The 13,605-nt window shown below is 47.1% G+C and overlaps 1 protein-coding gene across 9 annotated transcripts in view; it reads right to left on the bottom strand.

The window, feature by feature from the left end:
* Nucleotides 1-13,605, bottom strand: part of suco (SUN domain containing ossification factor) — an 89,305-nt gene that overhangs the window by 26,346 nt on the left and 49,354 nt on the right. For all 9 annotated transcript variants that reach the window (XR_006756932.1, XM_014216861.2, XM_014216862.2 and 6 more), the window contains exons 2-10: nucleotides 9,528-9,657; nucleotides 8,299-8,397; nucleotides 7,814-8,151; nucleotides 4,150-4,327; nucleotides 3,521-3,638; nucleotides 2,048-2,172; nucleotides 1,874-1,941; nucleotides 1,372-1,479; nucleotides 1,184-1,289 (exon numbers count right to left, since the gene is read on the bottom strand). Coding sequence is in view for 8 of the 9 variants with exons in the window: in XM_014216861.2 (XP_014072336.2) it covers nucleotides 1,184-1,289; nucleotides 1,372-1,479; nucleotides 1,874-1,941; nucleotides 2,048-2,172; nucleotides 3,521-3,638; nucleotides 4,150-4,327; nucleotides 7,814-8,151; nucleotides 8,299-8,397; nucleotides 9,528-9,657 (1,270 nt within the window). In the remaining variant the exon portion in view is untranslated. The remainder of the gene's footprint in view (nucleotides 1-1,183; nucleotides 1,290-1,371; nucleotides 1,480-1,873; nucleotides 1,942-2,047; nucleotides 2,173-3,520; nucleotides 3,639-4,149; nucleotides 4,328-7,813; nucleotides 8,152-8,298; nucleotides 8,398-9,527; nucleotides 9,658-13,605) is intronic.

The following is a 13,605-nucleotide window of genomic DNA, read 5'->3' on the forward strand; positions in this document are numbered from 1 at the left end:
CAGAGTGACCATCGGGTTCTTGGTCACCTCCTTGACCAAGGCCCTTCTCCCCCGATTGCTCAGTTTGGCCGGACGGCCAGCTCTAGGAAGAGTCTTGGTAGTTCCAAACTTTGTCCATTTAAGAATGATGGAGGCCACTGTGTTCTTAGGGACCTTCAATGCTGCAAAAAAAAAAAAGTGGTACCCTTCCCCAGATCTGTGCCTTGACACAATCCTGTCTCGCAGCTCTACGGACAATTCCTTTGACCTCATGGCTTGGTTTTTGCTCTGATATGCACTGTCAACTGTGGGACCTTATATAGACAGGTGTGTGCCTTTCCAAATCATGTCCAATCAATTGAATTTACCACAGGTGGACTCCAATGAAATTGTAGAAACATCTCAAGGGTGATCAATGGAAACAGGATGCACCTGAGCTCATTTCGAGTCTGAATAGGGTCTGAGTAGTTATGTAAATAAGGTATGTTTTTTATTTGTAATAAATTTCCAAACATTTCTAAAAACTGTTATCACTTTGTCATTATGGGGTATAGTGTGTAGATTGCTGAGGATGTATTTGTATTTAATCCATTTTAGAATAAGGCTGTAACGTGGAAAAAGTCAAGGAGTCTGAATAGTTTGAATGCACTGTAAGTATTGATAGCAGTTACTTTAGAGGAGTAGGGAAGTAGACAAACAGAACCTAGACAGACATCAGAACAAGACATATCAGGTTGATGACAGCTTCAGTTCTTCATCATTTGGTAACAGCGGCATATTCATATTAACCCAACACAAAAAAAGCTCCCACAAAATATTTTAAACTACACAAAGAATTAAATAAATAAATGCAATAACACAAAGCGTTAGATAAGAGAAGATGGTGAGGAGTAGAGTTGAATGCCTACAATATAGTAGGCCCTTTCCAATACTTTTTTACTGTATTTGTACTGTGTTTATTACACATAGAAGTAGGGCGGAAAGGTAGCTGAAATACATCAACACCCTCAGAATATTTCCTTCCATATTTTCACCCTCACAATCACACATATTGTGTGAGGTTTGAGTAGGGAGCCAGTCTTATGTTGATGACATTGGAAACCTATTGTGAAGTCATGAGGAATTTACCTGGGCTTAGAACATAGAATTCAAATGGTGTGTGTGTCTGCAGTGTGTGTGTAGGCATGAGTGTGTAAGTTTGTACCTTGATGTATTTGGCATAGAGCTGTTCGTCCAATGGGAAGCTCTGGACGGTGCGCTCGTCACGGGCGTGGAACGTTCCCAACTTCAACCACTTGTTGGTGGGATACCTGAGAGAGAGCAAGAGAACGAGAGGGGTGGTCAGACGGGCATGTGTGTGTCCTGAGAGAAAGGGGAAGGGTGTGCATGTACCTGTCGCTGATGGAGACCAGGAAGTCTTTAGGTGTGGAGGAGAAGAGTTCAAAGTTAGCGATGTCCAACTGTTTCACCTGGATGGGCTCACAAAGCTCTATCACAAACCTAGAGAGAGAGAAGGGGAAGAGGAAGATAGAGGTAGATGAGGAATGATAATGTGAGACATTTCCAGCTGCCTGCTCTCCCCTTGACCTCTGCCTGGGCAGATGGGGTCACACTTGATGAGGGGACAATGTGTGTGTGTGTGTTTCTGGAGGAAACAGCAAAGCAGAACACTGAGTCACCCTGCAGCTCCACAGAGAGCAGCCAGGACCAGGAGAGAGAAGTGGAAGGGCAATGAGAGATGAGTAGATTGAAAATTTGACATCTTTAATTATTTATTCTCATGATTGTTTGGAACTGTGTATCCCTCTTGCACAATGTTAACTGAAGCAAAAAGTGACAACGTCTCCTGCATCAGCAAGCATAGACACGCCCCTCGAATGTGTGTGTGACTCACCAGATCTTGATGCTGCAGGGATTCAGCATGTACAGGTCCATATTCTCCATGAGGATAGCAGATGTACTCTGGAAACCAGAGAGGATAGAGAGAACAAAATGGCAAATATGAGACACATAATGAGTCAATGGACTGATTCTTACTATTCTAAGAACATAAAGACTTGCGTGTTACCTTGGCTTCTGGGTTAGCTGACAGCATCTTAGCTCCACACTCCACAGAAGCATAGTTGTTTTTAAAGTTCTTCTGCACCTTCTTCACAGGGGGGCTTCCACTTGAAGAGGTATGGAGGGACAGAGCTGGAGAAGACAGGGGGTTAGGAAGTGTGTGTGTGGGTTGGTTCTTCTACCCTTGAGGGGACCTAAAATCCCCCAAAAGTCCCCACAAGGATAGTAAAACAAAGACAATTCTCCCTTGTGGGGACATTTCCCATGTCAACAAAGGCTATTTTAAGCTTAGGGGTTAAGTTTAGGGTTACTATTAGGGTTAGGGTAAAACCCAATTTATGCTCGATCCAAAAATGTGGTCAGAGACTTCATATGGAGGGTGTGACGCAATTGCCAAGCTTCTGGAGGCATGCAGAGGTCAAATCAAGCTCCGTACCGCATTGCTGTGCTCCTCTCAAATGTTTTAACTATGTGGAGGGCTCCGTATAACTCCACATTGACATGATTGGTTGATGGCAGGTGGGGGTGGTACGTCTTGTATAAACACAAACTCACTTCCTTGACAACAGCTCTGCTCAGCGCAATAAGGATGAAACCCTGACGTCTGCGGAGGCTGCATGGCAGTAAATGCTGTACGGCCTCTTCAGAAGTCAGATTGACCAGAGCCTTTAAGGGGTTAGTGGTTTAGGAGTTAGGTTAGAGAAAATAGGATTTTGAATGGAAATTCATTTTAGGTCCCCACGAGGATAGAACAAAACATGTGTGTGTGTGAGAGAAAGATGCAGTCTGGGACCTTAAAGACTTCCAAATCCATAACATATTGTACGAATTACAAAAAAATAACTTAACATATCATACGAAATGGATGACGTAGCCACCGTCACACCATCTGTTTATAAATGTGGTGTCTGTCTGGTTTGTGATTATGGTGACGCTGAGGACAGGAGATCTACACAAGGTCCAGTTTCTAGCTCAGCGGATAACAACACAATGGGTTAAATGACCCTGCCACGCTGTCTATGATCTAAGAGTGTGAGGGTACTGTACGCAATCTGGAAGTATTTGTGTGTGCAGAGCATGTGCCGTGGAGTTTGAGAGTGTGTGTGAACGTCTGTTGGTCAGTGTCCTTCTGCTCCAGTAGACCGGGCCATTCATGACAGTGGAGAAAGAGTGCTGCCTCAGAGGAGGGTGACAACACACACGGTCCAGTACCCATACTGCCGTCATTCAGAGGGAAGAGATTCAAGAATGAAAGGCAAGGGGGGAGAAACTATGAGGGATAGAGAGAAAAAATAGAGGGAAGGAGGAAGAGATCGAGTGAGGGAGGGAGTTGATAGGAGTAAAGAGATTTAGGTCTCTGCACTAGTTTGTCTGTAAAATGACTGTTGCGACCATCATGTCTTCTTCATGGTCACTGGGCTTCTCCTGAACATGATATTAATGAGGGGAACGTGTCCCTGTGTGTGTGTGTGTTTCTTACTCTTCTCTTTCTCCACCTCCATGACTTGTTTCTTCCACTCGTCGAAGGTTGGGATGTCCTCCTTACTGGGCACTGAGGGGTCCGTCTCAATAGCGCTGGCATCACTGGCATCCACTGCCTTAACAGGTATAGAGAGACACGTTATACAGACACATCCAGTGAGCTGTAATTTATATATTACATAATCACTTGATAAGACCCCAGAACGGTCGACAAAGCCACCAAATGGCAAAGCCTCTTCATTAACACAGATACGGGCCAATCCGGTTCAGCTCTGTTTATCTACAGCCAATGTAGTTGGAGAACAGAACAGCTCTGTACCAATACTGGACAGGGCTTTTAATTCATCACCATCTACAAACAAAGGCTGACCCTCTTCTCTCATTCCCACCCTCTCGCTCCCTTCCATCCCTCCTCCTTCCCTCCTCCCAGTAAGAGAAAGCAGAGGGAGCAGAGGGTTCCTTTACTGAATGAAGGATTTTGCAGGATTGGCAGCCAAGCTGTGTGTAGCTCCTCCCCCCAATGCTCACACGCAAACCTCTCCACTCCCATTACATTTACAGTCAGTGGTACAACTAACGGTCTACTCTCTGTAACACTGAGGAATAGGTTGTGGGACTCCCTCTCACCTGCTGGTCTTGGTCGGTGTCTTGGTGCCTGTGGGAGGTGTTTCCCCCCTGGTCCAGCTCTGGTAGACTTTGGTCCTGGTCTGGGTCCTCTGGACTGACAGATGCTTGGACATCAGCATCAGAACCAGCCTGAATTTGATCCTGCTCTGACTGGCTCTCTACTGGGTCAGCATCACCACTATGGGGGAGAGGGAGAGAGAAAATGCGAGGGAGGGGAGGACAGAAGAGAGAGGGGGTTAGAGGGGACGAAAGGAGAAACAGTCTGGAACCACAGTATTTTCTTTCAATAACATTCCTACCGTGTATAAAGGGGCATTTAAAAAAATACAATTATAATTACGTGAAAAACTCTACAACAAAACACTATTTCAGCTCAAAGGGAATATCAGTTAAATAACGATGTACTTCAGAGGTTGACTAATGACACCACCTCTTACGATACGATAAATACTTTATTTATACCAAAGAGGAAATTGTCGTGGACCCATAATTCTGCTATTTTAACATAAATAACATCTCATATACATCATACGTACAATACACATCTCATTTCAGTCATTTAGCAGTGCACTCATCTTAAGATAGTGGGACAACCACAGTCATAGTAAGCTACGTTATTGAAGAAAAATGTACGCTCAGCAAAGTCAGAGCTAGTAAAGGGGAAAAGAGTGCGAGTGTTCATTCACTAAAGGCTTTTTGAGGAGGGTGCAAGAGGATTATTTAAGATACTCTTTACAGAGGTAGTGTTTCAGATGTTTTCAGAAGATGGGCAGGGACTCTGCTGCATTGGGGTGCAGGACAGAGAACAAGCTTGTACTGGGTTGAGTGTGAGCTGCTCTCCTGTAAGGGTGGGAGGGCCAAAAGACCAGAGGTGGCAGAATGGAGTGCTCGGGTTGGGGTGTAGGGTTTGAGCAGAGCCTGAAGGTAGGGTGGTGCAGTTCCTCTTGCTGCTCCATAGGTAAGTACCATGGTCTTGTAGTGGATATGTGCTTCTACTGGAAGCCAGTGGAGTGTGAGGAAGGAGCGGGGTGACATGGGAGGAGCGGGGTGACATGGGAGGAGCGGGGTGACATGGGAGAACTTGGGAAGGTAGAACAGCAGGCGAGATGCAGTGTTCTGGATAAGTTGCAGGGGTTTGATGGCACAAGCGGGGAGCCCTGCGAGTTGCAGTTGTCCAGACGGGAGATGACAAGTGCCTGGATTAGGATTTGCGCTGCTTCCTGTGTGAGGTACGGTCGTACTCTACGGATGTTGTAGAGCATGAACCTGCAGGAGCGAGTCACTGCTTTGATGAGGACACCATGGAGTTGTCAAAAGTGATGGAGAGTTGTTGGAGCAGGCAACCCTTCCCCGGGAGGAAGAGCAGCTCCGTCTGGTCAAGGTTGAGCTTAGGGTGGTGGACCGACATCCAAGCGGAGATAACGGCCAGGCTTGCAGAGATGCATGTTGCCACCTGGGTGTCAGAAGGGGGAAGGAGAAAAGTAGTTGAGTGTCATCCGCATAGCAGTGATAGGAGAGACCATGTGAGGATATGACAGAGCCGAGGGACTTGGTGTAGAGAGAGAAAAGGAAATGACCAAGAGCCCTGGGGGACACCAGTAGTGAGGAGACCACGTGGTGCAGACACAGATCCCCTCCATGACACCTGGTAGGAGCAGCCTGCCAGGTAGGATGCAATCCAAGAGTGTGCAGAGCCTGAGACGCCCAGCCCTGAGGGTGGAGAGGAGGATCTGATAGTTCATGGTGTCAAAGGCAGCGGATAGATCTAGGAGGATGAGAACAGAAGAGAGTCAGCTTTGGCAGTGAGGAGAGCCACTGACACAGAGAAGAACAGTCTTGGTTGAGTGACCCGTCTTGAAGCCTGGCTGGTTAGGGTCAAGAAGATCGTTCTGAGAGAGGTCGTTAGACAGTTGGTCAGAGACAACATGCTCAAGTGTTATGGAAAGAAAATAATGAAGTGATACTGGTCTGTAGTTTTTGACGTCAAAGTGTGTTTGTTTCTTGAGGAGGGGAGCGACTCGGGCCATTTTGAAGTCAGGGGAATGCAGCCAGTGGTCAGGGATGAGTTGACGAGGGAAGTGAGGAATGGGAAAAGGTCTGGAGAAGGGGATGGGGTTGAGCAGGAAAGTTGTCGGGCGGACGGACCTCACTAGTCACAAGATTCTCTGCAGAGCGAGGGGAGAAAGTGATCAAGGCGTAGGGTAGTGGGACCAGTGGACTCAATAGGCTGAGTGAATGAGCAGCAAATGTCGTCAACCTTTTCAAAGTGGTTGACAAAGTCATCCACAGAGAGGGAGGGGGGAGGGGGAGGAGGATTAAGAAGGCAGAAGCTTGAAATTTAGAGTGATAGAAAGTGGCTTTAGCAGTAGACACAGAGGAAGAGAAGCTAGAGAGGAGGGAGTGAAAGGACAACAGGTCCTCCGAAAGTTTTCGCTCAGCTGGCCGCAGCCCTGTAAGCTTGCAATGAGTTACTCAGCCACGGAGCAGGAGGGGAGAGCCGAGCCTGCCGGGGGGAAAGGGGACAATACGAGTCATAAGATGCAGAAATGGAGGATAGTAGGGTCGAAGAGGCAGAGTCAGGAGGGAGAAGGAATTATCAGAAGGGAGAGATGATAGGATAGAAGAGGAGTGGGAGAGAGAGAGTAAAGATTGTGACGGCACATGACCATCTGGGTAGGGGCTGAGTGGTTAGGGTTGGTGGAAAGGGAGACAGAAAAGGAAGCAAAGTACTGATCAGAGACCTGGAGGGGTTACAGTGAGACTAGTAGGCAAACAGCCTCTAATAAAGATGAGGTCAAGCGTATTGCCTGCCTTGTGAGTAGGAGGGGACTGGGAAAGGGTCAGGTCAAAACAGGCAAGGAGGGGAATGAAAGAGTTGTGAATCAAAGGCAGACGTCAGGAGGTTGAAGTCACCAAGTACGAAGAGTTGTGAGCCATCGTCAGGCAATGAGCTTGTCAAGTTGTCAAACTCATTGAAGAACTCCCTAACAGCACCTGGCAGGTGATAGATGACAATGTTAAGCTTGAGTGGACAAGTGACAGTGACAGCATGGAATTCAAATGATGAGATGGACAGGTGAGAGGGAGAAAATAGCCCTATGCCACCATTGCGACGACCAGATGCTCTTGGACTATGAGAGAAAATGTAGTCAGATGGAGAGCAGCTGGAGTAGCAGTGTTCTCTCGGGTAATCCATGTCTTCGTCTGGGTCTTCGTCAGGGCAGCATAGGCTGAGATGAACTCGGAAGTTCCAAAACGCTGCCGAAGACCAGGAATTCCACATTGTTCTCGCAGGGCACACTAAATTAGAAGGGTTGCAGCCAAGGTTTGGGGAGTGTCTTTAAAGCCTACATGAAGAGGAGCGAACTGAGATAGACATAGTTTCCAAAGCTGCAAAATTAGATCTGAAAGTAACTAGGGAAGATATTCAAGTGAGCGAGTGATGTGGATCCTTCCTGTCCCTTAATCCTGGTTGATGTGTCAACAACTAATCTTCAAGTTATGAGCAGTCAGCAGTTCACACACACCAAGTGGGCTATTAGGAAGACCGGGAGCACTTAAAGTAGGTGGCCCTAGCTAGCAAAAAGAAAGTACTAGACAAAAATTATACTCCTCACTCCTGGAGATACCAGGAGTCATCTAGCTATAGAATGAAGCAGCTTACCTGGCTGGGGCTGGAGCAGGGGTGTGAGAGGTAGAGGTAGGTGTGTGTTGGGGGTCTTCTGTGGCCGGGGCTGGGCTGGGTTCTGCCAGGGCATCACTGCGGGTCTCGGCCGGGGCTGGGGGGTCTGTGGAGGCTTGGTCCTGGGCTAGGTCATCGCTGGGTGATGGGGTGGAGGAGGGTGGAGTTGCCTGGTCCTGGAGGGGAGGGAGTTGTGTATCGGGCTCTGGGTGGGTGTGTGTGTGAGGCTCAGCAGCAGCAGCAGCGTGGGGTTCAGGATCATCGTGTGGTTCTGGAGCTGACCAGACCTCTACTACTACAGGCTCCTCCTGATTCACAGTCTGGAAAACACACACAAATTCAATTCTCTCTCTGTGTGTGTGCGTGTGTGTTACCTGTTCAGTGTTGTGTGTGTTGGGCTCCTCTAGTGCAGCCCTCTCTGTCTCCAGTCCCACGTCGTAGGAGGAGTGTGTGTGTGTGTCTGTTACCTGTTCAGTGTTGTGCGTGTTGGGCTCCTCTAGTGCAGCCCTCTCTGTCTCCAGTCCCACGTCGTAGGAGGAGTGTGTGTGTGTCCTCGGCGACTCCATCTGGGGAACAGGCGCCGTTAGAACAGTTTAATTCTACAGAAACTATGGTAAACTGAACTAGGCTAGCCTCTTTTGCCGGAAGACATGACAGAATGATAGAAAAACACCACAAACAGAATGAGTGAGCGTCTCAGGCTGAGAAACAGTTCTTTGTTAGACTGAGGGACAGAACAAAAGGCTGTTCTATAAGGGACTGACAGCACGGCTCCGACAGTACAGACAGGCCTGTTTGCCATGTGTACATTGACAGTATGCCAGCATGCAGCAGGCTTGTACTTGCATGCCCATGGAGGACTAAATATGTGTTTACATTGCAGCCCCCCACCCCTCTCCCTCAGGCCCCCCACCCCTCTCCCTCAGGCCCCCACCCCATCTCCCTCAGGCCCCCCACCCATCTCCCTCAGGCCCCCCACCCCTCTCCCTCAGGCCCCCCACCCCTCTCCCTCAGGCCCCCAGTTCAGAGTTGTATGTGGATATGGGCTGAGACCGTTTAAGAGGGATTAGTCTTTATTTGGCTAATACTGTCAAAACAAAGTCTGAGTGAGGCCTAGTGGGGTCTGGGGGAAAGCTGAGTGAACTGTGGCCTGCCCCTGGTCTGACCTGGATACATTACCGTTATCATGGTCTCAGGAAGACACCATGGCCGGGCAAGCAGACCTGCTCTCAGCCTAGTGGCCAGAGATAGTGGCTGGGAGGAGGTCGCGTCAACAATCAAATGCACAACAACCACCAATGGTAAGTCTTACATTACTCTTCAGCCAAATACCACCCCCCCCTCTCACCTCTAGCCAGAGGTCAGGAACACACACACACACACACACACACACACACACACACACACACACACCTCTCCTCCACTCCCCAGGCCAAATTCCAAACTCATTATGGCCTTCTCTCCTCCGTCTTTCACCGGAGGTCACGTATGACCCCAGATATAGGACTACACAAGCCCCCCCCAACACATTCACGCCCATGGCTTTGTTGAAATGGAGGTCAGAGGAAAATAAATGCTTTAGGTGGGTCTGATCATGATCCTTTCTGGCTGAAACACCATACTAAGTGATTCTAGGTGTAGTTGTGGATTATTAGCCTGGTGGTCCAGTCTGTTTGTGCTTTAGACAACTCCTCACCTTGTGGTCCGTCCGGTGGTACTGCGCATGCTCATGGTTGTGAAGATGCTCTGGGGGGCTGCCGTCTCCACTAGACACAACTGGACCTGACGAGTTGTGCTCTGAACAACACACATGACTTCTGGGGTACCTGGAAGACAGAGACAGGCTCAGTAACACACAATGAACAATACAGCTGGGGTACCAACGCTGTCGGGTGTGTGTGGGGGGAATTAAAAACACACTACCAGTCAAAAGTTTGGACACTTACTCATTCCAGGGATTTTCTTTATTTTTACTATTTTAGAATATTAGTGAAGACATCAAAGCTATTAAATAACACATATGGAATAGTGTAGTAACCAACAACAACGAAAAAGTGTTAAAATATATTTGATATTCTTCAAAGTAGCCACCCTTGACAGCTTTGCAAAAGTTCCCAACCCCCATGCAAACTTTGCCACCGCTGCCTTACAGGAACAGGACTGGGCTTGCTGGACACTGAACCAAACTACTGTAGAACTGCCCTGCAGATGCCATCTCTGCCACTGGATTCCTTTTGATCTTAGTGCTAGAGAGAAAGTCTGGAAAGGTCTAATATTGCATAAGAGCACAACATCGAGATAAATAGGAGAAACAAGAGAGGTAGAGCAGGGTATTTTTGTGTTTATCTGATTAGAGGGGTAAAGGCCGAGGTGATGTGGCGGGAGAGGAGGAAGGGCTCAATGAGCGAGGGGCCTGCCTGAACATGTCCACAATGTTAAGCTTCACACACACTTTAATTAAATGTTTTTTACACAATGTACTTTTCCCTCGGGCCTGGCCTCTTAAGCCCAGTATGAATCTAAACTTGATCTGAAACCTTCACCTTGACCACTCAGACATCACTGTCAGGCCACACACAATCTGGACTATGTTTTAGCCTTTTAGTTTGATGGCAGGACTTGAGAGGATCCTGAGAAAGGTGAATGTGTTGTTTACCATGGTGACGTTAAGGACTCTGATCTTCTAGACCAGTGGTTCCCAAACTTTTTATAGTCCGTACCCCTTCAAAAACATTCAACCTCCAGCTGCGTACCCATAATTGTAAGCCTGCCACACACACACACACACAAAATACATGTAGTATGTGTGTGTGTGGTCACAATCCGGCTCGTGGGAAGTGACAAAGAGCTCTTATAGGACCAGGGAACAAATAAAGAATTTTGCTTTATTTAACCATCTTACATATAAAACCTTATTTGTTCATCAAACTGTGAATAACTCACCACAGGTTAATGAGAAGGGTGTGCTTGAAAGGATGCACATAACTCTGCAGTGTTGGGTTGTATTGGAGAGTCTCAGTCTTAAATCATTTTCCACACACAGTCTGTGCCTGTATTTAGTTTCCATGCTTGCGAGGGCTGAGAAACCACTCTTACATAGGTACGTGGTTGCAAAGGGCCTCAGTGTCTTAACAGCACGATTTGCCAAGGCAGGATACTCTGAGCATAGCCCAACCCAGAAATCTGGCTGTGGCTTCTGATTAAATTACATTTTCACAGAACTGCTTGTTGCAATTTTGATGAGGCTCTCTTGTTCAGATATCGGTAAGTGGACTGGAAGCAGGGCATGAAAGGGAAAATCCAGTTGTTTGTGTTATCCATTTCTGGAAAGTACCTGTGTAATTGCACACCCAACTCACTCAGGTGCTTCGCTACATCACATTTGACATTGTCCGTAAGCTTGAGTTCATTTGCACACACAAAAATCATATGATGGAAAGACCTGTGTGTTGTCCTTGTTAATGCAGACAGAGAAGAGCTCCAACTTCTTAATCATAGCCTCAGTTTTGTCCCGCACATTGAATATAGTTGCGGAGAGTCCCTGTAATCCTAGATTCAGATCATTCAGGCAAGAAAAAAGATCTCCCAGATAGGCCAGTCATGTGAGAAACTCATCATCATGCAAGCGGTCAGACAAGTGAAAATTACGGTCAGTAAAGAAAACGAAGTTTGTCTCTCAATTTAAAAAAAACGTGTCAATACTTGCCCCTTGATAACCAGTGCACTTCTGTATGTTGTGAAAGCGTTACATGGTCGCTGCCCATATCATTGCTTAATGCAGAAAATACACGAGAGTTCAGGGGCCTTGCTTTAACAAAGTTAACCATTGTCACTGTAGTGTCCAAAACGTCTTTCAAGCTGTCAGGCATTATCTTGGCAGCAAGAGCCTCTCTGTGGATGCTGCAGTGCACCCAAGAGGCATCGGGAGCAACTGCTTGCATGCGCGTTACCACTCCACTATGTCTCCCTGTCATGGCTTTGGCACCATCAGTACAGATACCAACATCAGCAGCAGCTATGTTTGGCTACATACGGACCGTTAGTGGAATTCCCGCGAGAGACTAACGTTTAATGTGATTGGGATGTTAATTATTTGACTAGGCTACCTGTATTTGACATTGTTATTTTTGAACACTAGATTATTTAATTTTATTTTTGGCAGTGAAACGAGGCTACTCAGGTGAGAAAAAAACCTCACCCAAATGTATAGCCCCGTTGGAAAATATAAATGGACTGTTTGAAAATGTGAATAAAAAAAAATATGATTTTCTACAAATGTGAATTGCATTTTTAATTGGGCGTACCCCCGACGGCATTGCATGTACACCAGTTTGGGAATACCTGCTCTAGGCTAATCAATATAGAGCATAACATAAGTCTATACATTCTTTAACTTGAAACTCAGACAAAACAGAGATGCTAGTTCTAGGTACCAAGAAACAAAGAGATCTTCTGTTGGATCTGACAATTAAATCTTGATGTTGTACAGTCGTCTCAAATAAAAAAAACTGCAGGACCTCGGCGTTACTCTGGACCCTGATCTCTCTTTTGACAAACTTCAAGTATATTTTCAAGGACAGCATTTTTTTTTTTTCATCTTCGTAATTGCAAAAATCAAAAGCGTTTTGTCAAAAAATTATGCAGAAAAACTAATCCATGCTTTTGTCACTTCTAGATTAGACTACTGCAATGCTCTGCTTTCTGGCTACCTGGATAAAGCACTAAATATACTTCAGTTAGCAGCCATATTTAGCACTAGAATCTTGACTAGAACCAAAAAAAAACCTGATCATATATTACTCCAGTGCTAGCCTCCCTACACTGGTTTCCTGTTAAGGCTAGAGCTGATTTCAAGGTTTTACTGCTAACCTACAAAGCATTACATGGGCTTGCGCCTACCTATCTCTCCGATCTGGTCTTGCCGTACATACCTAGATGGACGCTACGGTCACAAGACACAGGCCTCCTTATTTCCCCTAGAATGTCTAAGCAAACAACTGGAGGCAGGGCTTTCTCCTATAGAGTTACTGAGCCATTTTTATGGAATGGTCTGCCTATCCATGTGAGAGACGCAGACTCGTTCTCAACCTTTAAGTCTTTATTGAAGACTCATCTCTTCAGTAGGTCCTATGATTGAGTGTAGTCTGGCCCAGGGGGGGCGAAGGTGAACGGAAAGGCACTGGAGCGACAAACCGACCTTGCCGTCTGCCTGGCTGGTTCCCCTCTCGCCACTGGGATTCTCTGCCTCTGACCCTAGTACGGGGGCTGAGTCACTGGCTTACTCGTGCTCTTCCATGCTGTCCCTAGGAGTGGTGTGTCACTTGAGTGGGTTGAGTCACTGACGGGATCTTCCTGTCCGGGTTGGCGCACCCTCGGGTTCGTGCCGTGGGGGAGATCTTCGTGGGCTATACTCAGCCTCGTCTCAGGGTAGTAAGTTGGTGGTTTGCGGATATCCCTCCAGTGGTGTGGGGGCTGTGCTTTTGCAAAGTGGGTGGGGTTATATCCTGCCTGGTTGGCCCTGTCGTGGGTATGGTCAGACGGGGTCACAGTGTCTCCCGACACCTCGTCTCAGCCTCCAGTATCTATGCTGTAGTAGTTTGTGTCAGGGACCTAGGGTCAGTCTTATGTCTGATGTAATTATCCTTTCTTATCCGGTGTCGTGTGTGAATTTAAGTATGCTCCCTCTAATTCTCTTCCCGGAGGACCTGAGCCCTGGGACCATGCCTCAGGACTACCTGGCCTGATGACTCCTTGCTGTCCCCAGTCCACCTGGT

This window comes from Salmo salar, chromosome ssa10, assembly GCF_905237065.1.
Source record: "Salmo salar chromosome ssa10, Ssal_v3.1, whole genome shotgun sequence".
Taxonomy (NCBI): domain Eukaryota; kingdom Metazoa; phylum Chordata; class Actinopteri; order Salmoniformes; family Salmonidae; genus Salmo; species Salmo salar.